General features: G+C 51.1%; 1 protein-coding gene across 2 annotated transcripts; it reads right to left on the reverse strand.

Annotated features, from left to right (window-relative positions):
* Window positions 1–2,286: 2,286 nt before the first annotated feature.
* GIPR (gastric inhibitory polypeptide receptor) lies at window positions 2,287–12,097 on the reverse strand. Of its 2 annotated transcripts, XM_007532223.3 has the most exons (13): window positions 11,966–12,097; window positions 10,467–10,566; window positions 9,936–10,043; window positions 9,432–9,535; window positions 8,201–8,304; window positions 7,883–8,027; window positions 6,577–6,736; window positions 6,295–6,355; window positions 5,987–6,056; window positions 5,792–5,880; window positions 5,267–5,405; window positions 4,002–4,043; window positions 2,287–3,931 (listed from the first exon to the last, which is right to left on the reverse strand). In XM_007532223.3, the coding sequence occupies exons 1-13, from the start codon at window positions 12,041–12,043 to the stop codon at window positions 3,725–3,727; spliced, it is 1,407 nt and encodes a 468-aa protein (XP_007532285.2). In that variant the 5' UTR covers window positions 12,044–12,097; the 3' UTR covers window positions 2,287–3,724. The 2 variants fall into 2 exon arrangements, with proteins under 2 accessions (XP_007532285.2, XP_060042129.1); XM_060186146.1 differs by lacking the exon at window positions 4,002–4,043.
* Window positions 12,098–22,579: the final 10,482 nt, after the last annotated feature.

The following is a 22,579-nucleotide window of genomic DNA, read 5'->3' on the forward strand; positions in this document are numbered from 1 at the left end:
GCCTGGGTCACACGCCCGGGAAAGCAGGTGCTCTCCCAGGCGAGCTGTTGTATTGGCTCCATATCACTTGATTCTGGGTCTCAGTAAACTGAACTCACTCAAAATTGATTCTTGCAACATTGGGGAATGCACTTAGGGCTTCGTGCATGTGCAGAAAAAAAGCCTGAGCTTTTCCCCCCTTCAGAACATTTATTCACAGCCTTATACAAGTGTCCAGTGACTAAGGCAGCATGCTAAGACATACAGCCAGGCGGACATTCCCATCACATGCTAGCCAAGAGCAGCTGCTAGGGACACTTGGAGCCTTTCAAAGTTTGCCTGCTTTATTTTATTTTATTTTTTTTTATTCCCTTTTGTTGCCCTTGTTTTTATTGTTGTAGCTATTATTGATGTCATCGTTGCTGGATAGGACAGAGAGAAATGCAGAGAGATGGGGAAGATAGAGAAGGGGAGAGAAAGACACCTGCAGACCTGCTTCACCGCCTGTGAGGTGACTCCCCTGCAGGTGGGAAGCCGGGGGCTCGAACCGGGATCCTTATGCCGGTCCTTGTGCTTTGCGCCACATGTGCTTAACCCGCTGTGCTACCGCCTGACTCCGTTTTTTGTTTTTTAAATCAGCACTTACAAATGGTTAAGCTCGTTAACCCCATTCCTCCTCAAATCTGGTAAGCTTGGCGTTAGTGGTGTCTCATAGGTGTCCAAACTTTCTTTTTCTTTTTTTGCCTCCAGGGTTATCACTGGTGCTCGCCGTCTGCACTAAAAATCCAATGCTCCTGGAGGCCATTTTCCCCATTTTATTGCCCTTGTTATTGTTATTGCTGCTGTTGTTGGACAGGATAGAAATTGAGAGATGAGGGGAAGGTGGGAGAGAAAAAGATAGACAACTGCAGACCTGCTTCACACTTGTTAGGCAAAACCCCACAGGTGGAGAGCCGGGGGCTAAACCAGGATCCTTAAGCTGGTCCTTGCACTTTGTGGCATGTGTACTTACTTAACCCACTGTACTACTCCTGTTCCCCTCTCTCTCTTTTTTTTTTTTTCTTTCCCACCAGGATTATTGCTGGGGCTTGGTGTCTGCACTAAGAATCCACTGCTCCTGGAGGCATTTTTCCCATTTTTTGTTGCCTTTGTTGTTGCACTTGTAGTTATCATTGTTATTGTTGTCATATCTGTTCTTGTTAGATAGGACAAAGAGAAATGGAGAGAGGAGGGGAAGACAGAGGGGGAAAGAGACACCAGAGCTGCTTCACCGCTTGTGAAGTGACCCCCTGCAGGTGGGGAGCCGGGGGCTGGAACCAGGATCCTTACATCAGCCCTTGCGCTTTGTGCCATGTGTGCTTAACCCACTGAGCTACTGCCCAGCTCTCCCCTTTTTTTAAAAAAATATTTATCCCTTTTGTTGCCCTTGTTATTTTATTGTTTAAGTTATTGTTATTATTGATGTTGTTGTTGGATAGGACAGAGAGAAATGGAGAGAGGAGGGGAAGGCAGAGGGGGAGAGAAAGACACCTGCAGACCTGCTTCACCACCTGTGAAGTGACTCCCCTGCAGATGGGGATCCGGGATCCTTTCGCCAGTCTTTGCACTTTGCGCCACCTGTGCTTAACCCGTGGCGCTACTGCTCGACCCCACCTTTTTTTTAAACCAGAACACTGCTTAAGCCCTGCCTTGTAGTGGTGCTGGGAACTGAACTTGACACCTCAGAGCCTCAGGGATAAGAGTTTGTTTTGCATAATCATAATGCTATCTCCCAGAGGGCAGAAGTTGGGGCCCCTTGGGCACCCAGTTTCTGTGCTGGGGCTGCCACAACACAAGCCTAGAATCAGTGCCACCTCCCTCTGATTGCTGATGAGCTCTTTCTGGAAAGAGATCTGTCTGTCTCCCTGCGCTACAGCTAGTCTCCAGGCTTGGGTGTCCACCTGACACCACTTGACTCGCCTCTTTACCCACCTCGATGCCTAAGTGGTTTGGCTCTGATCGCCTCTCCCTTCAGTAGGGAGATAAGAGTATCAGGAAAGACATTGTCAGAGTGACCAGATGCTTAATGTGTTGCATGGGTACCAGGAAATATATACTAAGAGGTACTTGACTAGAATCTCAGGTCACCCTAGGTTGTAGCAACCATCATGAAACCCATTTTCCAGAAGTGGAATCAGAGGCAGAGGTTAGGGAGGTCTCCCTAAGTCACATAGCCTGAACCAAGATCTGGGCCAAGCTGGTTCCCACAGCTTCACCATTGCTACCCTGCCCTTCTAGAGAGCGGCCCTCAGAAGACAGGGCATGTGCACACACAGAGAAGTTTATTTGTTTACATTACAGCAGGAGAGCTCATGAACACTTAGTTGGGGTTCCTTTTGGGCAAGAGGATGGTAGTGGCGTGTTGTCCACAAGGCCACTACCCAAGCCAGGCTGCTCTCCTGGCCTCAAGCCTTTCTTACCTGCCCAAGAAGATTCTCCCAACTGACAACAACAAAAAATTAAGAAAAAAACACTTTCTCACAATTTATTTACAAAAGCCCTCTGGTACCCACTATTGGGAAGGGGAGAAGTGTGTGTGTGGGGGGGGGGGGGGTGACAAGGGCCACACGGTTTAAAAGGACTTGAGTTCAGCTACTATGGGGACACCAAGAAAAACAACACATTCTCAGTACTTTTGCAGGAGGGTTTGTTTAGGTGGGCGTGTATTACATGTGTGGAGGTGGCAGGACCACAGTGGAGCTGTGAGCCTCTCCCCAGGAAGCCCAGTTCCCAGGGGCAGCCAGGAGGGAGAGGAGCATGTGTTCCAGCATCCAGATGAGAGCCCTGCTTAGCCCTGCTTTGAGACCTGCCCTGAACCACCCAGGTTGGTGTCTACATATTAAGTCCATCTCTGAACCCCTGAGTCAGTTCCGTTCCTACTTCCAGCTTCCGCCTTGAGCTCCAGCCCGATTCCCAGCTGACCAGAGAGCATCTTGCTTCTCCCTACCCTGAGCACATCTCCCCATCTTTTCTCCTGATCCCAAACTTGGGGCTCTTCCCTCTGATAATTTGGCTTATGAGACCCACCAGCAGGTCTTCGATTATACTCTGAATCAGCTTCAGAATTCAACAGCAGGTGAACTTGGGTGCTTGTAACTCCACCATCCTGATCCAATCTATCATCCCCTGATCTGCAGCCTGTCATAGGGGCCCCACTCCCCTACCCCCAGTAAACTTTTCCCATGCAGCAAACGAGCTGTTTAAATGTTAGCCCAGAAGATACTCCTGTTAAGACTCCTTGCTCCTGGTGTAAAATCCCAACTTCTCTGGTCCTCGACATCCAGGCTCCTCCCTGCCCCAGGACCTTTGTACCTGTTGCTCCTTTGACCTGCGATCTTTACCTTCTGGTCCTTCCCAAAGTTATCTCAGGGCCTTGCTCTTTAGGAGGGAGATGTCTGCTTTGTCATCTACATGACGCAGATTCAAGCTCAGACCCTGTCACACTGGAGAAAGCCTCAGTGCTGTGTCATCTTTTTTCTCTGTCTATAATCTGAGTAAGAGCCTGGAGCAATGAAGCCCCAGTGATGACAAGAAATAATAAACTACTACATCCTGTTAATATTTTTTCTTAAGATCTTCAACTGTTTTCCCCCACTTTAGAGGGCAGAAGGGCCTGTAACATGCCCTCCCCTCTCCAAAAGCCCTCCATACCGTCCAGCACTCAATAAATAACGTGCTAAATGCATGAACACAGGGACCTCGCTGCCTAGCAATAACTTTCCAAGACCCTGCTGGCCTCATCTCCGGGCCTTGGAAGGGTCCCTGACGACTGGGCGCGGGCCCTGTGGACCCAGCCAGAGCCGGTATACTCGGGTAGGGTCCTGGAAGCACGCTCCGAAGGTCGGCGCTGCTCCTCGCCCACGCGGCGACGCAGGCGACAGCGGTGCCAGCCACGGCGGATCTCCGACCGCACCTGCAACGGAGCGGCGCTCAGCGGCCATTCCCCGCGCGGCCGCCAGGGGGCGCGGCGGGGCTCTCCCTACCTCCTTGTTGATGAAGCAGTAGAGCACGCTGACCAGGAAGCCCTACAAGGACCAGGCGCCGGGTTCAATCTGCGGTGCGGGCAGCATCACAAGCACCCCCACCCCGTGGGCTCGGACCCTAGCCTGGTCCCAGGTCACCTGCTGCCAGCCTGGTGCTAGATGGACGCAGTCACTTCCCAGGTTCCCACTGCCCGCCTCACCCTCCTAGTTAGAGAGTCAGTATTGGCAGGTTTAGAACGGGGGCCCAGAGTTAAGATATTAGTGTTACTTTCCATGACCCTGCTGCCTTCTGAGTCTGCTCCTGTCTATCTGGCTTGTCCGCTCACCTTCCAGTCTGTGCTCCGAAGACCTGTCCCATTTCCCGGTCTGGAAACCCACCTTTCCTTGTCCACTCCTCACCTCTATTTCCTTCTTTTAAAAAAAATGTTTAGGGAGTCAGGCGGTGGCGCAGTGGGTTAAGCGCATGTGGCGCAAAGCGCAGGGACCGGCGTAAGGATCCCGGTTCAAGCCCCCGGCTCCCCACCTGCAGGGGAGTCGCTTCACGGGCGGTGAAGCAGGTCTATAGGTGTCTATCTTTCTCTCCCCCTCTGTCTTCCCCTCCTCTCTCCATTTCTCTCTGTCCTATCCAACAACAAAGCAACGTCAACATTGGCAATAATGACCACAATGAGGCTGCAATAACTAGGGCAACAAAAAGGGGAAAAAAAAATGTTTACTCCCCACCTGCAGGGGAGTCGCTTCATTGGCGGTGAAGCAGGTCTGCAGGTGTCTATGTTGCTCTCCCCCCTCTGTCTTCCCCTCCTCTCTCTATTTCTCTCTGTCCTATCCAACAACGACATCAACAACAACAATAACTACAACAACAATAGAAAACAAAAATGGAAAAATAAATATAAAATAAATGTTTAATGGGGGTTAGGTGATGGCACAGCTGGCTGAACGCACATGTTAGAATGTGCAAGGACCCAGATATTAGCCTCTGGACCCCACCTGCAGGGGGAAAGCTTTGCCAGTGGTGAAGCAGTGCTGGCAGGTGTCTCTCTCTCTCCCCTCTCTATTTCCCTCTCTCCTTCCCTCTTGATATCTGGCTGTCTATAAATAAAGATAATAAAAGTTTTTAATCTAATGGGGTAAACTGGCTTGCTTGCCTTCAGTCCAACCCTGATGAGAAAGCCACAGAGTTGGGAGGTGACATCTACACCTTGACCTAGGCAGCAGCAGTTGCCCTGGGTTGTGGGACGTGACCCCTGACCCTACCTGCGTACCTGGAAGGAGCTGAGGAAGATCTCAAAGCCGAGCTTGGCAAAGCGCAGAGTCCCCTGGGCCTGTTCCTCTGTCACAGGAGCGAACACCACCTCATGGACCCCCAGCAGGGGCACCAGTGTCAGTGTGGATCGGGCCAGCCTGGGGGCAGAAGGTGGCACCAGGGATGGACACTGGAACCTCGTGCATGCAAGTCCTGGGCGCTACTGCTTGGCTGTCTTCCCTGACCATAACCTCTGTAACAATTAGGACCTTGGAGGCTGGGGAGAAAGCATAATAGTTTTGCAAAAGACTTTTATGCCTAAAGCTCCAAGGTCCCAGGTTCAATCCATAGCACCACCTTAAGCCAGAGCTGAGCAGGGCTCTGGTCTCTCTGTCTCTCTGTATTTCTATACCTCTCTCTCACTAAATTAAATAAAACATTTTTTAAAATTGGAACCTTATCATCCATGATCCGTTGAACCCAGGTCAGCCCTCTCAATACCCACCTCCCTTCCCCTCAGACCCCACGACCGACCATAGCTCACCTCAGCCGGTAATCTGGGAAGCGCATCTGTCGCGTCCTCAGTTTGGACAGGAGGATGCCGAGAATGCGGATAAAGATGAGGAAATTAATCTGCGGGGAGAGACAAGCTGAACCAGCCCAGATCTCATCCAGGGAAGGCAGCAGGTGGGAAATCTCGGAGGGCAGCCTGGAAGAGGTTGAGGGGGCTGAGCCATACCAGGATGGTCATAAGGATAGGGGTGCGTATGATCCACCAAATGGCTTTGATTTCATTCCTCTCCCAGCACCTGGAGATGGGGCATTAGAGTTAAGAGACAGAAAGCACCCCCTGGACGCTCGGTTTGACAACCTTCACTGTCCAGGCCCCGCCCACATGCCCCCTTAAGCCACGCCCACAACTCCCCAGGTCGCCCCTCCCGGGACCCCTCAGACACAATCTCACCACCGAGCCCCTAGGGGGCGCCAGACCCTCCCCAGGTGCCCATCCCGCCCCCTCGAGGCCCCGCCCCCGGGCCCGGCACTCACTGCGAGTTCTCGTACAGGTGCCTGACGATCACCCAGGGAATGACGAAAAGCGCGGGGGCCCCTGTGCAGACCCCGCCCCCCGCCCCCCACCCCGCCGCAGCTGTCAGCGCGCGCACGGGCCCCGCCAAGGCCCAAGACCCACGGAACTGTCCCGCCGGTGTGGAGTGGGGGGCGACAGGAGGCCGGGAGGGGAGGAGCCCCCCCCCCCCCGCCCCGAGGCGGAGCAGCGGGACAGTCCGGGGAAGCCGAGGGGCGCCGGGCTGGGCCGGGGTCGGGGCTCACCCCAGCCGAAGAGCAGGTAGCAGCGGAAGTGCCCCTCCTCGGAGCCTCCCACGAGCACCAGCAGGCTGTGCAGGTACACGCCCTCCACCAGCAGCCACGTGTAGTTGGCGCCCACGCAGTACTGGGTCACCACCTGGGCGGTGCGGCAGGCAGCGAGGGCCTGCGGGGGGGGGGGGGTGACAGGGGGAGGGGACCGTCAGGTGTCTCCAAGCCTTCCTCAGCTGGTCATTTTACACACACACACACACACACACACACTCCCAGCTCTTGCCATCCAATATTCTCTGAAGAAGACCTCCAAAGGCTGGGGGTTCTCCTCCCGGATATGAATTCTTTCCCATTGAGTCCCCTACCCCGCCTCTCCTTGAAAAGGTAGGTTTTCTGCAGTGCAGTGGAACCAGGATTTGAATCTGAACAGGTGTCTCTGTGGACTGCATGCAGCTGATCGCCTAAGCAAGGGCTTCTTAAGATATTTTGAAGAGGTCTTCTTCAGCTTTTAAAACCTAAGGTGTTTTTTTGAACCAGTAGGTGGCGCTGTGGCAAAAGGTTGGATCTCTCAAGCATCAGATTCTAGCCTTGTTGTGACATGTGCCTAGTGGTGGCACACCTGGTTGAGCCCATTCATTACAGTATACAAAGACCCAGGTTCAAGCCCCTGTTCTCTATCTGCTGGAGAAGAGCTTTACAAGCAGTGAAGCAGAACTGTAGGTCAGTCTCTCTCTACATTCCCTCTTGATCTCACTCTGTCTCTATCCAAAAAAAAAAAAAAAAAATATATATATATATATACACATCTTGGGAGTGGGGCGGTAGTGCAGTGGCTTAAGCGCACGTGGCGCAAAGCGCAAGGGCTGGCCTAAGGATCCCAGTTCAAGCCCCCAGTTTGAGCCCCCGGTTCCCCACCTACAGGGGAGTCGCTTCACAGGCGGTGAAGCAGGTCTGCAGGTGTCTATCTTTCTATCCCCCTCTCTGTCTTCCCCTCCTGTCTCCATTTCTCTCAGTCCTATCCAACAACGACGACAACAACAATGAAACAACAAGGGCAACAAAAGGGAATAAATAAATGAATATTTAAGAAAAAACTTGTAAAAAAAAATAGACATCTTTGAAATGTCCAGATATAGGTAAGATAATGAAGAAAGGAAATAGAGCATTGCAACAAAGATGGTCATGGCCAAGGAAGCTCAATGGTGGGGGAGGCTGCACTGGGAGAGGTTCATAGAGAGAAACTGTTCATGGGTGAGACATGGTCATAGGATGTGTACTTTCGGGCCTCCTGAGAGGACATCCCCAGTGTGTGGCTCACGTGGTTCCACAGGGCCGGGGCCTCGTCCCCAGGGTAGGGTCCAGGAGGACGCAGCAGGCGGTCCCGAGTGAGGATGGCCGCTGCCCGAAGCATGAATGAGGCAAAGAGGTTGATATGGATGTAGTTACGAGTGCAGCGCAGACGCCTGGAGGGTTGGGAGTAGTCAGGGGGACCCATAGAGTCAGTCCTTTAAAGCCAACTCCCCACTCACCCACCCAGCCACCATGGGTTGCTTGCTGCTGCAGGAGCCTGTCCACCCCATGGTACTAGGTAAACTGAGTCCCAGAAGGCTGATGAGAAAAGAGCCTGGCATCCCACCTGAAGACACTCAAGACAAACAGCGCGAGCAACAGGGTGGCCAGGGACAGGGAGTAACCCACAGTGTACACCACCTGCAGCCGCTCCAAGATCAGCTTTTGGTCCTGGTGGAAGGAGGGAGTAGATGGGGACAGAGCTCAGTACTTCCCTCAGGAAGGGGAGGTTAGGGTGCCTGTTGTCCCTCCTCAGAACCCCAGCTTTCTAGGGGATCCAGCTATCCTTATGTAAGGAGGGCTGACCCCACCCCGTTAGCTCCAGAGTTGAGCATGTGACCAGCCATCTGATCATTCTAGCTCACACTCCATCCAACACACACACACACACACACACACACACACACTCAGGGCCAGCATCTGACCAAAACCAGGCCAAAGAATTACCCTGGGACATTATATCAGAGCTATTGAGAACTAAAGCACAGTTAGGCTGGAGAGACAGCATAATCCTATGTAAACGACTTTCATGTCTAAGACTCTGAGGTCCCAGGTTCAGCCCCCAACACCACCATCAGCCAGAGCTGAACAGTGCTCTGGGGGAAAAAAGTAATCTATCAACCAATAGGAACAAAGCATAGTCTCCCCCCTGTGTTGCTTTGTTGATGATGTGTAAGCCTGGTACTAGTGGAGGCTACTTTTTCTTTCTTTCTTTCTTTCTTTCTTTCTTTCTTTCTTTCTTTCTTTCTTTTTTAGCAGAGCACTGCTCAGCTCTGGCTTATGGTGGTGCAGGGGATTGAACCTGGGACTTTGGAGCCTCAGGCATGAGAGTCTGTTTGCATAACCATTATGCTATGTACCCCGCCTGAGACCACTTTTTCCACCACTAATGCACAGTAAAGCATAGAGACACACTATGGTGAGAGATAGATTCTCGACCACATCTTCAGAGCACCTCGGTCCAGCTGTGCCTGAAGTCATAACTTTGTACTTCGCAGGCACATGTGTCAGTCAATTCATTTATTTTTCTTTCCCCCTACCAAGCAAGTTTGAGTTTCTTTTCTTTTAACGAGAGCACAGCTCTAGTTTATGGTAGTGCAGGGGATTAAACCTGGGACTTTGAAGCCTCAGGCATGAGAGTCTTTTTGCATAATCATTATGCTATCTACCCTGCCCAGTTAAGTTTCTGTTGCTTGGGATGTGCACTGTACAAGGGGTGTCAGGCTCAACCTGAGGCTGCTGCCTTTTCACGTCTCCTTGGACAGACTAACCAAGCTGAAACCCTCACCTCTTCTCACCTGAACAGCTCCATTCTTCTCTGGGTTCTCACACTGGGAATGGTCTCTCCAAGGTCCCCAGTGGCCATCGCTGCCACACTGACGGAGGACAAAGCCTGCAGCCACTGGGAAAATAAAAGAGGGGACCAAAGACAGAGAAAGCAAGTGAGAGAAAGAGGTGGAGACAACAAATTGTGAGATGAAGGAAGAGAAAACCAAAGTGATGATGATGGTGGTGGTGGATCTTGAGGCAGAAAAATATTCAATAAACTGCCCCAGACCACATAACTGTTAGGTAAAGATGACCATGATGTTATGAGTCAAAAGAAAGAAAGGAAAGAAGAAAATAAAAGAAAGAAAATACCAGAGAAGGGGAACTATGTGACAGAGGCCTGTTGGCCCAGCCAGGTTCCAACGGGAGACACACTGGATGACATAAAGCAGGAGAGCTGTAGGGAAGTGGCACCTGTGGGCAAGGGTTAGGAGCAGCTTGTGTGGGAGGCTGGGGTCCAGGGGACAGCTCACCAAGGTGATGCCAGGGCAGATACCAAGGGCAGGACGCATGGGCAGTGGTGTTGGGTGCAGTGTAGTTCCAGCATGCGTACATGTCGAAGGACCCATTACAGGCAAGACCTGGGGATGTGATGGGGGCCAGGTGTGGAGGGGTCCTGGGGCACAACTTCCACACGCAAGTCCTGCCCTAGGACCCTCCCACCTGAAGCGGTCCTTTCCCAGCTCCTCCCACCAGATAAGGTCCCGCCCATCCTGCTCTCTTACTTGGGCTCCTCCCACCAAGCAGGTTTCAGCTGCAAGTTGAAAGATCCTTTCTAGGCTCCACCCTCTTTCAGGTCGCTTCAGGCCCCTCCCATCGAGCGCAAGCCCCGTCTCTATCCCCTCCCATATCAAGCTTCTCCCTAGGCTTCACCCTCTAATGTGTGTGCACCCCCAGTCCCTGCCACTGTGACCCACCCCACATCTAGGAACCCAGGCATCTCCATTTTTCAGGCCCACCCCCCTCAGTCCTAAACCCTCCCGGGTCCCCAACCCCAGCCACACCTGCGGGAGGCTCCTGGGCCTCCAGAGCTTCCTGGCATTCCCTGCCATAGCGTTCCCAGCGCTGGTACAGCTCCCCGGCCGTCTGCCCCTCAGAGCCTGTCTATGGAGAGAGTAGGGAGGACCCCACCACCACCGCTGCCCCCAGTACCCAGGCAGCTTGGCTCCTGCGCGTCTGAAGCACCCTTGAGGACTGGCAACGGCTGTCCTGCTTTGCCTAGTAATCTTAGCTCCTTTGAGAAGCTCTTCTAAGGGTTGAAGGGGGCACCCAAGAACCACCCAGGAGAGATGAAGAGAGAATGGAAACAACTGTGAAAACTTGCATCTGAAGCTGGGGAGATAGTTTAACCTGTAAGAGCATGAGGCTCTCGTGCCTGAGGGCCCAGAAGTCAGTTCAACCCCGGCACCATCATATGCCAAAGCTGAGCAATGTTGTGGTATCTCTCTAGGTCTGCCTGTCTGTTTATCTATCTACTCTCATTCATTTTCTCATGCAAAGGAATACATCTTTTTTTTTTCTTTCATGTGTATTTATTTAGGGGAGAGAAAGGAGGAAAGAAGCAGAGTATCACTCCGGCACATGTAAAGCCAGGGATCAAACTCAGGACCTCATGCTTCAAAGTCGAATTCTTTATACACTCACCACCACCCAGACCACATTAGTGTTATTAGATTTTAGAGACAGAGAGGTAAAAGGAGAAAAAGACCACAGCACAGTGGGGGCCAGGCTAGAATCTGGGTCATACACATGGCAAAGTAACACACTATCCAAATAATCTACTTTGCCCATACAAATAAACATCTTCCTTTCTTGTTTGTTCACTTGCTTGATTTTTTTTTTAAAGACAGAGAAATTGAGATGAAAGGGGGATATGGAGGGAGGAAGAGAGAGAGAAAGAGAGACATCTGCAGTACCACTTTTGAAGCTTCCCCCCACCTGGGCTTGAACCCAGGTCCTCATGCATTGTAACATATACAGTCAATCGGGTGTGCCACAACCCAACCCCTAATTTTTTTTTTTTAGATTTTGTTTATTTATTAATGAGAAAGATAGGAGGAGAGAAAGAACCAGGTATCACTCTGGTACATATACTACCAGGGATTGAACTCAGGAACTCATGCTTGAGAGTCAGTGCTTTATCCAATGTGCATCCCCTAGACTACCCTAAATCTTTTTTTGAAAACCTGAAATCCTCAGGGGTAGATAGCATAATGGTTATGCAAAGAGACTCTCATGCTTGTGGCTCCATAGTCCCAGGTTCAATCCCCTGTTCCATCATAAACCAGAGCTGAACAGTGCTCTGGTAAAAAATACAAAAAGAAAGAAAGAAAGAAAGAAAGAAAGAAAGAAAGAAAGAAAGAAAGGAAGAAAGAAAGAAAGAAGAAAAACAAAACCTGGGATCCACATAAGCAGAGTGCTCTTGAAACTCTCTTTGCAATAAGGGTAGACTTAAAACTGTCCCCAGACCTGGCGCCAGTCCTAAAGCTCCTGCGCGCCTCACCTCAGCCGCCCTCAGGAACAGAGGTGCCCACAGCCACAGCAGCAGCAGCAACAGCCTCCAGGACACAAAAGCGGGCATCCTGGGGGCAGCGGGGCATTGGGGAGGCAATGGATGGTAGAGGGAGGCAGTGAGACCTGTAGGGTTCAAGGGCAGAGGTCAGGAACCTTGAACCTCCACCCCTGCCCCCACTCAGGGATTCATGCTGGGGGGACTTCAAGGCAGTGCCCTGGTCCCCCATTGCAATGATCTGAGGTTGAGGCAGAGGCCTGAGGAGTGAGAGGGACCTAGATTCAAGTCGTGATTCCCAGGGTTCCTCCCCCCAACTCAGCAGTAGTGAAAGGGTAGAAGGGTGTTTGCTGAGGACTGGGTTGCCCTAGAGCTGAGCTGGGTGGAAGGGCTAGTGTCACCTGGAGTCTAGACCCAGACACTATACCTTGGATAGGAGGAAAGAGAAACCCAACCTTGTGAAGCTTTCCCTAGTGGGCACAACTAGGGTCAGTAGGAAGACAAACACCTCCCCGCCAGCTACCACCTCCTTAGAGCCTAGGATGTGACCAGGTGCCCGGCCCTAACACCCCCACCCTGGTCCCCTACTCTACTCACTGCACCCCAGAGGGGGAAGGGGAGCTAGGGAAACTCTCAGATGGAACCCAGGAAAGACATTCATGGAGATAAGAAATATAAACACTGAGGGACACAGACTGAAACACACAGCAAGACAAAGGAGGGGTGGCTAGGGGAGTGGGCTAGGAAGCCAAGAGATAGAGACAGAAAGGGATGAGAGAGGTACAAAGGAAAGCCATCTGGAGGGTAGACGAGACTGAGAGACCTGGAGATGAAAGCTCAAGAGATACACAGGAGGGTAGAGACTGGGCACACAGGGAGAAAGGGAGACATAGACTGAGAAAGAGAGCTTCAGAAGACAGCATTGTGGTTCTGCAAAAACCTTTCATGCCTGAGACTCTGAGGTCCCAGGTTCAACCCCCAGCATCACCATAAATCAGAGCTGAGCAGTGCTCTGGTTTAAAAAGAGAAAATTTGCTCAAGGATCTAGGTTCAAGCCCCAGTTCCCACCAAGGGGGAGGAAGTTGTCATGGTTGGTGCTACAGTGCTGCAAGTATCTGTTTATCTCCTTTTTTGTTCATTTTTAAAACATTTTATTTATTATTATTGGATAGAGACGGAGAGAAATGGAGAGGGAATGGTGGGGGGATAGGGAGAGACACCTACAGCACTGCTTCACCACTGTCAAAGCTTTCTCCCTGCAGGTGGGGGCTGGGGGGCTTGAACCTGGGTCTTTGCACACAGTGATATGTGCACTCAACCGGGTGTGCCACCACCCAGCTCCATCTCTCTCTTTCATCTTCCCCTGCCCTCCCAATTTCTCTCTGTCCTGTCAAGTGTAAGAACATTAAAAATAAATAAATATTTATAAAATTTGAGAGAAATAATGAGAGAAGCAGCCTGAGAGGTTGCAGAGTGGCTAGAATGTCAGACTTGCACACATGAGTTCCTGAGTTCAATCTCTTTCATTTGTAAAAAAAAAAAAAAAAAAGAAAAGAAAACATTAATAGTACCAGGAAGATTGCATAATGAGTAAGCAAAAGAATTTCATGCCTGAGGCTCTGAGGTCTCAGGTTCAATCCCCAGCACCACCATAAGCCAGAGCTGAGCAGTGGAAGGGAAGGAGAAGGAAGGTAGGCGTAGATAGCATAATGGTTATGCAAAGAGACTCTAATATTTGAGGATTTGAGGTCCTAGGTTCAAGTTCTCGCATTACCAATAAGCCAGAGCTGAGCAGTGCTCTGCTTTAAAAAAGGAAGGGGAGGGGAGAGGACGGGAGGGAAGGAGAAAGAGACCCAGAGAACTGAGTGAGGGGCAGGGGCGAGGGAGGGATCAGGGGCCTGGGCGGGCGGGGAGCTCTCACCTGACCTCAGTGCTGGAGTCCAGGATCTTCTCCCTCCGCCTGCCGCCTGCCGGCTCTCTTGTCTCCTCTGCGGCTCAGGGGTGGGAGGGGGCGGGGCCTGGGCGGGGCCGTGGGGGGGGGGGCTCTGGGGCACAGAGAGCAGCAGACCGAGCCTATCACTCACATCACGTGAGTTGGCTGTCTCTGGAGTCATCCATCCCATTGACAACCCCCAAGTAGAGTGCAGGGTTTCTCACCGCCCCAACCGGTCACCACACAGACTTCCTTCACAGTCACACCCACAGTGTCAGTCCCCTGGACCACAGGGTAACAGTCATTCACAGGGACCCTCGCCCCTGGCAGGGTCCACTTAAAGGATCACAGCTCCCCACCGCTCCCACGATGTGGGTGGGTCACCATACAGTCACTAGATCACTCAGTGGTCTGTGCTCCTTCCCTGGCTGGCTTGTGAGGACAGGGACCGGGCATCTCTGTGCCCCTGGTTTTGAGCAGAAGCTCAGAAGATTGCAGACTGGCACTGTTGCAAACTTCCTGGATGACACGAGTTTGCATCCAGAAACGCTCTCAGGCTGTGGCTTGTGCTACCACATAACCACCTACCAGGGGTGGGGAGGGGAGCGGGTCCCCTCACATGCCAGTCTAACCCCCCCAGCGCCTCACCTTGCCACACTGTCAGCCTCACATCCACAAGTCCCACGTTCACAGCTGAGATGCCACCATCCGCCAGTCCCACAGCACCCCCCTTGCCCCCGCCTGCATGCCGTGGGGGGAGGAGTCCTCCCCAATCACACAGAAGCCAGAGCCTCACACTGTCTCCTGGTCACAGTCCGAGCTGGCTCACCCTCCTGCCCACTCTGCTTCCACGTCTGGGAAAGGAGCTGGAGGGGTTTAGAAACTGAGTCCCAGCTCTCAGCATGCCCAGACCACAGATCCATCACATGCACATCCGCATTCATCCCACTGTCTACGTTCATGAGAACATGCTCCCTGGGGTCCAGCTAGATAAGCGGGACAGAGGCCGGTCTGTGCATCTTGCAGAGGAGAAACTGAGGCCCCAAGGCTCCAAGAGGGGCCGGGAGTTGGGAGGAGGGGTGGATTGAAGTCCTGCAGGGGAGGCAGGAAGGAGCCATGTCTGAGGGAGGGGAGAGATGGGGGGGCCTCCCTGCTCTCTGCTCCACATTCCTGGCGCCCTCTGGGTCCTGGGAAAAGCTCCTCCCGGGGGAGGGGGAGAGGGTCTGAGATGGCCGGCACCTCGGAGAGGTGGAGCCCTTGACCCCAAGAGTGTCTGGGGGTACCCAGCCGGAGCTGCAGCGGAAGATGGGGTGGAGAGAGGCAGGCAAAGGGGATGGGCATGGTGGGAGGAACTTAAGTGGTGAGAGAAACAGGAAGGAAAAGGAAAGACCCAGGAAGATAGAGTTTGTCAGAGGACAGGAAGGGACAGAGACATGAGAGGGACTGACAGAGACAGGCCAAGGAGAGAAAGAGAAACAGGAGTGTACAGGGAGAGACAAAGGGAGAAAGGGGAACCAAGAGAGAGACAGAGATAATAGGCGAGTCTCGGAGATGGAGATGAGGACGGTGGTTCTCTGCCCCTGGGGCAGAGGGAGGGAGTGCGGGTGTGGAGGGCAGAAGCCATGTTGGGTCCCTGGAGGGAGGCCATCTGCCCATCTTGGGCCTTGTCCTCCCAGGGTATGGCTAGGACCAGCCATGTCACAGGGGCCATGCAAGGGCCACCTCCTACTCTCAGTCAGGGTCCTGGAAGCCTCTTCCCCAACGCTTCTCTTTCAAGTACCTATTCATCTCTCTAAGCTAACGTGAGTGTGTGTGTGTGTGAGTGTGTGTGAGTGTGTGTGTGTGTGAGTGTGAGTGTGTGTGTGTGTGTGTGTGTGTGTGTGTGTGAGTGTGTGTGTGTGTGTGTGAGTGTGTGTGAGTGAGTGAGTGTGTGTGTGTGTGTGTGTGTGTGTGTGATTTAATCAGCCCTTTCCAAGCCCATCTCACTTTGTGTCTTTCTCCTTCTCTTGTTTAATATTGCTAAAATATTTATTTATTTATAATTGAGTGAGTGAGAAGGCAAGGGAAGGGAAAGAAAGAAAGGAAGAGTGAGAACCAGAGCATCACTCTGGCACATGCGAAATGGGTGATCGAACTTAGTACTTCCTGTCTGCGAGTTCAGTGCTGCAGCCGCTGTGTCACCGCCCAGGCTGAAAATGACAATTTTTCTGTGCTCTGGTTTTCAGTCTGCCTTTCTGCTCAGGTCTGTGTCAGGATGGGGCTAACTAGGCAGTGCCTGAGCTTTCTCCTTTCTCCTTTTTTCCTTTTGCCCTTTGAGTATCTGTCTGTCTTTTTCTCTGTTGCCCCTGGTCCTGGGACCCCCCAGCTGCGATTGTGTCCCCATTCCCCTCCGTGGTCTCAGGATGTGGTGGAGGGGAAAGGGAAGCTCTGTCCCCCACCCCTGCCTTCCCCATGGGGTTGGCTGGCCAAGCAGAGCCTGTGGGGAGCTCGCAGGAGGCCTGGAGAGCTGGCAGATGGTGTCGGAGAAATGAGGCAGAGAGAGATGGGGAGAAGGGCACCCCATGGGGACTGAGGCCAAAATAGGAAGCTGGGATGCCCCCCTGAGACTCAGAAAGACAAGAAAGATGAGGTCTGAAAGGCAGATGGACAGAGAAAGGGGGGGAGAGAAAGAGAGAGAGAAATCCTCACAAAGACAGGTGAGGGAGATCCAGAGAGAGAGGCAGAGAGAGATGGGGAGCTAAGAGCAGAGTGAGAGAAGGTGATGCTGGGGCAGAGACTAAGAAAATGAGAGACAGTTTTCTAGAGACAGAGGATTCAGGGTGCAAGAGGTGGGGGTGTGGGGAATCAAGAGAAAGCTAGGAAGTGATAGATGGCTCCGAAGATAGTAGTCCAGAAATATAAGCACAAAAGCAAACAGAGATATATACACAAACAAAAAAGGGCTAGGGAGATAGCACAGTGATTCTGCAAAAAGACTCATGCCTGGCACTGTAAGGTTCCAGGTTCAGTCTTCAGCATCACCAACAGCCAGAGCTGAGCACTGTTCTGGGCTCTGGGCTTGAATCTCAGCCTGAAGAAACAGATGGGGACAAAGAAAGAGAAAAATGTAGGAAACCTAGAGAAATGTTAGTTGAGTTCTGAGAGACAGAGACCAAGAGCCAACTATCAATAGAAAGAGATATAGAGATAAAAAGGAGGGAAAGAGAAAGAAAGAGAGAGAGAGGGGAATTGGGCGGTAGGGCAGCAGGTTAAATGCAGGTGGTGCAAAGTGCAAGGACGGGCATAAGGATCCCGGTTCGAGCCCCCCGCGCCCCACCTGTAGAGGCGTTGCTTCACAAGCGGTGGAGCAGGTCTGCAGGTGTCTTTCTCTCCCCACTCTATCTTCCCCTTCTCTCTCCATTTCTCTCTATCCTCTACGACAACAACGACATCAATAACAACAACAGTAACTACAACACTAAAACAACAAGGGCAACAAAAGGGAGTAAATAAATTTAAAAAGAGAGAGAGAGAGGAGGAATGAGGCTCAATCCTCAGCACCACCATCAACCAGAGCTGAGCTGTGCTCTGATCTCTCATTCTGTCTTTCTCTCTGTATTTTTCTCATCAAAATAAATTTTAAAAAATAATAATAATGTATTAAGAAGAGAGAGAAAGGGGAGGAATGCAGACAGATGGGAATGAAATGCATTCTCTGGAACACACAATGAGACAGACGCCAGGCTCCCCTCAACCTTCCCCCTCGCCCCCCTCAAGGAACCCTCCCCCCCACTCCGCCCCTCCTGGCCCCCACCTTAGCGCGGCTCCATGGCAACCTCCCCAGCTCCCCGAGGGCAAATATTGTCCAGGCCAGAAGCGGCCTGACTATGTTGACTTAATACCGCGCGGGGTGGGGTGGGGGCTACAAAGGCCCCAGAGGCCAGGATTGGGGGGCGGGGGTAGAACAGCAACAGGGACTCTCTACTGGGGCCCTACAAGGAGTTCCAGCCTCCCCTCATCTCCAATCCGCGTGCAAAAATCCCACTTCAGGTGGACAAGCTGAGATTCAAACCCCTAGCCCGTGCTGCCCCCTGGAGGCGGCGGTGGATGACCCCCCCACGAGGAGAGGGTCTAAGCATTCCTCCCAGTCTAGAATTTTCTCACTCTCTGCCACCACCCCCAACCCTCGCTCTGGTCCAGGGCCCTTTTTCTTTCTTCCTTCCCTTCCTTCCTTCCTTCCTTCCTTCCTTCCTTCCTTCCTTCCTTCCTTCCTTTCCTTCCTTCCTTCTTTCTTCCTTCCGTCCTTCCTTTCTTAATTTTATTTTCCCTTTTGTTGCCCTTGTTGTCTTTTTATTGTTGTTGTAGTTATTGTTGTTGTTATTTTCAAATTTTTTAAAATTATCTTTATTGGATAGAGACAGCCAGAAATTGAGAGGGTAGAGGAGATAGAGAGGGAGAGAGAAAGAGAGACACCTGCAGCACTGCTTCACCACTTGCAAGACTTTTCCCCTGCAGGTGGGAACCGGGGGCTGGAACCCAGGTCCTTGAGCACTGTAACATGTGCGCTCAACCAGGTGCGCCACCGCCCGGCCCCTGTTGTTGTTATTGATGTCGTCATTGTTAGATAGGACAGAAAAATCGAGAGAGGAGGGGAAGACAGAAGGGGAGAGAAAGATAGACACCTGTAGACCTGTTTTTACCTCTTGTGAAGCGACTCCCCTGCAGGTGGGGAGCTGGGGGCTCCAAACGGGGATCCTTATGTCAGTCCTTGTGCTTTGCACCACGTGCGCTTAACCCGCTGCGCTACTGCCCAACTCCGACTCCCTCCGGACCCTTTCCTAAGGGGTCTCCTACCTACTCCAGTCTTCCCCTTTCCCTTCCATCCCACTAGAATACAGACCTGTAGGCTCAGGCTCCTTCTTTGGGGAGGGAGGAGGAAAAGGAGGAGAGGGAGAGGGAAAAGGGAGAATGAAAGGGAGAGGGAAAGAGAGATAGAGAGATAGAGAGAGAGGAAGAAAGACATCACAGAGCTGCTCCACCACCTGTGGAGCCTTCTTGGATGTCTTCCCCCCCCCTCTCTATTTCTCTCTGTCCCATCTAACAACGATGACATCAATAACAACAACAATAACTACAACAACAATAAAAAGACAACAAGAGCAACACAAGGGAAAACAAATAAAATTCAAAAGGAAGAAAGAAAGACAGAGAGAAAGAAAGGAAGAAAGAAAGAAAAGGGCCCTGGACCAGAGAGAGGGTTGGGGGTGGTGGCAGAGAGGAAGAAAATTCTAGATTGGGAGGAAATGCTTCTATGTGGTGCCAGGGTTCGAACCCAGGCCCTTATACATGATAGACAATGTGCTGACTCCAGGCCTATATCAAGAGCATCACTTTTGGCACAGGCAGTGTTAGGTATCGAACTCAGAATGTCTTGCTTGTAATTCTGGGGCTCTGGCTACTGCAGCACCAAGATTTATTTTGACTCACTACTCTGAGTCAATCCCCCCCACCAAGGGGAAGGTAGGGAAAGATACCACAGCACTAAAGCTTTCTCCTGTGCAGTGTGAGGTCAGACTCAAACCTGGGTTGTGCTCCTGACAGAGCAGCAGATGAGCTATCTTGACAGCCCCCAAGTCACTCCTTTTAGAAAATGAGTGACTTTAAAAATACAAGTCAAAGGGAATGACTGAGGTAATTGCTCAACTAGCAGAGCATTGAACACGCATGCTTAAAGTCTCCAGCTCAGTCCTGGGCATCGCAATTATCTGGTTTTGATTCTCTCTTTCTTTCTTTCTTTTTTTTTTTAAAGATTTTATTTATTTATTCATGAGAAAGATAGGAGAGAAAGAAAGAACCAGACATCACTCTGGTACATGTGCTGTCAGAGATCGAACTCAGGACCTCGTGCTTGAGAGTCCAATGCTTTAGACACTGCACCACCTCCTGGACCACAATTCTCTCTTTCTTATATGCAACTAACTCTCTCACTTATATGGGAGAAATTAAAAAGGAGAGGCTGAGCAGAGCGCATCTGGTTAAGCACACATACAACCATGTACAAGGACCTGGGTTCCCCATCTGGGGGGGGGGGGTACGACTCTTCACGAGTGGTGAAATAGGTCTGCAGGTGTCTTTCCCTCTCTGACTCTAAATTCCCCTCCCCCTCTCACTTCTCTCTGTCCATAAAACAGAAAAGAGAAGGGTGGGGAGGGACAGGAAAGGAAAAAGGGAAAAAATGGTCACCAAGAGCAATGGATTTGTAGTACCTTTGTCAAGCCCCAGCAATAACCCTGGTGGCAATAAGTAAGTAAGTAAATAAATAAATAAATAAATTTTAAAAAGGGTGTGGTCTGGGAGGTGACATAGTGGATAAAGCATTAGACTCTCAAGCATGAGGTCCTGAGTTTGATCCCCAGCAGCACACGTACCAGGGATGTCTGGTTCTCTCTTCCTCTTTCTCCTCCTAACTTTCAAATAAATAAATACTCTTTTAAAAAAATTTAAAAAGGGGGGTCGGGTGGTGGTGCAGTGGGTTAAGCACACGTGGTGCAAAGCTCAAGGACTGGAGTAAGGATCCCGGTTCAAGCCCCCGGCTCCCCACCTGCGGGGGTGTCTCTTCACAGCCGGTGAAGCAGGTCTGCAGGTGTCTATCTTTCTCTCCCCCTCTCTGTCTTCCCCTCCTCTCTCCATTTCTCTCTGTTCTATCCAACAACAAACAACATCAACAATGGCAATAATAATAACCACAATGAGGCTACAACAACAAGGGCAACAAAAAGTGGGGAAAAAATGGCCTCCAGGAGCGGTGGATTAATGGTGCAGGCACTGAACCCAGCAATAACCCTGGGGGAAAATTTTTTTAAAAAGGACTGGCAGAATAGCTCATTTGGATAGTGCACTGTTTTCTCTCTCCCTAGCTGTAAGAAAGAAAGAAAGAAAGAGGAAGAAAGAAATCTAAAAAAAGACGAAGGGACAAAAGAAAGCAGAGAGAAGCTGCCACCTACTGGACATTCTACAGAATCTCACTTGATCTTCTCAAAGGTTACTAATTTCACCTCCATCCTGCAGATGAAGAAACTGAGTCCCAGAGAGGGGAAGTAACTGGTTTCAGGAGCCAGATCTCCCAAGTGATGGATCCAGGCAGGACCCAATTCTCAGACAGAGAGACAGAGACTGAGATGAGAGAGAAGAGTGACAGGGGGAGGGAGAATCCAGAAGCAGGGATACAGGACAAAGAGCGGTCAGATATGGAGCTGTGTTCCCCCCTCGCCTTCCCAGTCCTGCTCCCCAGAATTATGACAGCTCCCTGTGAAAAGCACTTGTGCTAAAATGAGCCCCATTAACTGTACCCAAAGCACTTGACAGTTGTGAGCTCCCAGAAACTGCTCTTCTCCCCTGAGAAGTGGGTGCTGGATCTACAGCTGCTAAGGTCACTTTGCTCATGTGAATCCTGACACCTGAAAGGCCCAGACTAACTTCCCTGTCACATCTGCGTGCGTGTACACACACACACACACACACACACACACACACACACACACACACACACACACACACAGCCTGAACACCTGTGCCCTCAGTTTCTGTACCACAGCCTGACTCCACATCTAACTCCAAGCATGGACCCCAGGGTCTGGACTCTCCTTGGATCCCACAGTCATCTGGGCCCAGTGAATAGCACCCCAAGGCACGTCGTGAAGCTCTGCACACTTCCTCACAGAATCTGGGCTCATGGGGTGTGCAATAGGACAAGCAGGGCTCTGGAAGAGGAAGATCTGTGCTTCTGCTATTTTTTATTTTTACTTTTTGATAGAGACAGAAATGGAGAAGGAAGAAGGAGATAGAGAGACACTTACAGTGGTGAGGTTTCTCCCATGGAAGTTGAGGACCAGGGCTTGAACTTGGGTCCTTGCACACTGTAATGTGAGCCATCAACCTATTATATTTGTTTATTATTTTTTAAATATTTATTTATTCTCCTTTGTTGCCCTTGTTGTTTTATTATTGTAGTTATTATTGTTGTTGTCATTGTTGGATAGGAGAGAAATGGAGAGAAGAGGGGAAGACAGAGAAGGGGAGAGAAAGACAGACACCTGCAGACCTGCTTCACCACCTGTGAAGCGACTCCCCTGCAGGTGGGGAGCCAGGGGCTCGAACCGGGATCCTTATGCCAGTCGTTGCGCTTTGCGCCACCTGCACTTAACCTGCTGCGCTACCACCCGACTCCCTATATATTTGTTTATTAATGAGAGGAGAGGTAGGAAAGAGGAAACCAGAACATCACTTTAATACAGGTCATTTTCCGGTCATATTAGGGACTACATACTTGTTACGGTCAGAGCCTTAACCGTAGTGCCACCTGATGGATTGCTGCTTTATTAATATTTTTTGTTAACTTTATTAATATTTAATGAATGAATAGAGGGGTGAAAGCTATGGGTGAATTTTTAAAAAAAAATTATTTATTTATTTTTGTTGCCCTTGTTTTTTTATTGTTGTAGTTATTATTGTTGTTGTTACTGATGTCGTCGTTGTTGGATAGGACAGAGGTAAATGGAGAGAGGAGGGGGAGAGAAAGACAGACACCTGCAGACCTGCTTCACCGCTTGTGATGCGACTCCCCTGCAGGTGGGGAGCCGTGGGCTCGAACCGGAATCTTTACGCCAGTCCTTTGTGCCACCTGTGTTTTGTGCCAC

This window comes from Erinaceus europaeus, chromosome 2 (genome assembly GCF_950295315.1).
Source record: "Erinaceus europaeus chromosome 2, mEriEur2.1, whole genome shotgun sequence".
NCBI lineage: Eukaryota > Metazoa > Chordata > Mammalia > Eulipotyphla > Erinaceidae > Erinaceus > Erinaceus europaeus.

Excerpts from the sequence above, each read along its gene's own strand:
- GIPR (XM_007532223.3), bottom strand. The coding sequence starts at position 12,043 with ATGCCCGCTTTTGTGTCCTGGAGGCTGTTGCTGCTGCTGCTGTGGCTG. Across the intron at positions 6,356-6,576 it reads CTACCTGCTCTTCGGCTGGG|GGGCCCCCGCGCTTTTCGTC; the intron begins GTGAGCCCCGAC and ends GGGTCTGCACAG. Across the intron at positions 4,044-5,266 it reads TCTTCCTCAGCTCCTTCCAG|GGCTTCCTGGTCAGCGTGCT; the intron begins GTACGCAGGTAG and ends TGGTCCTTGTAG.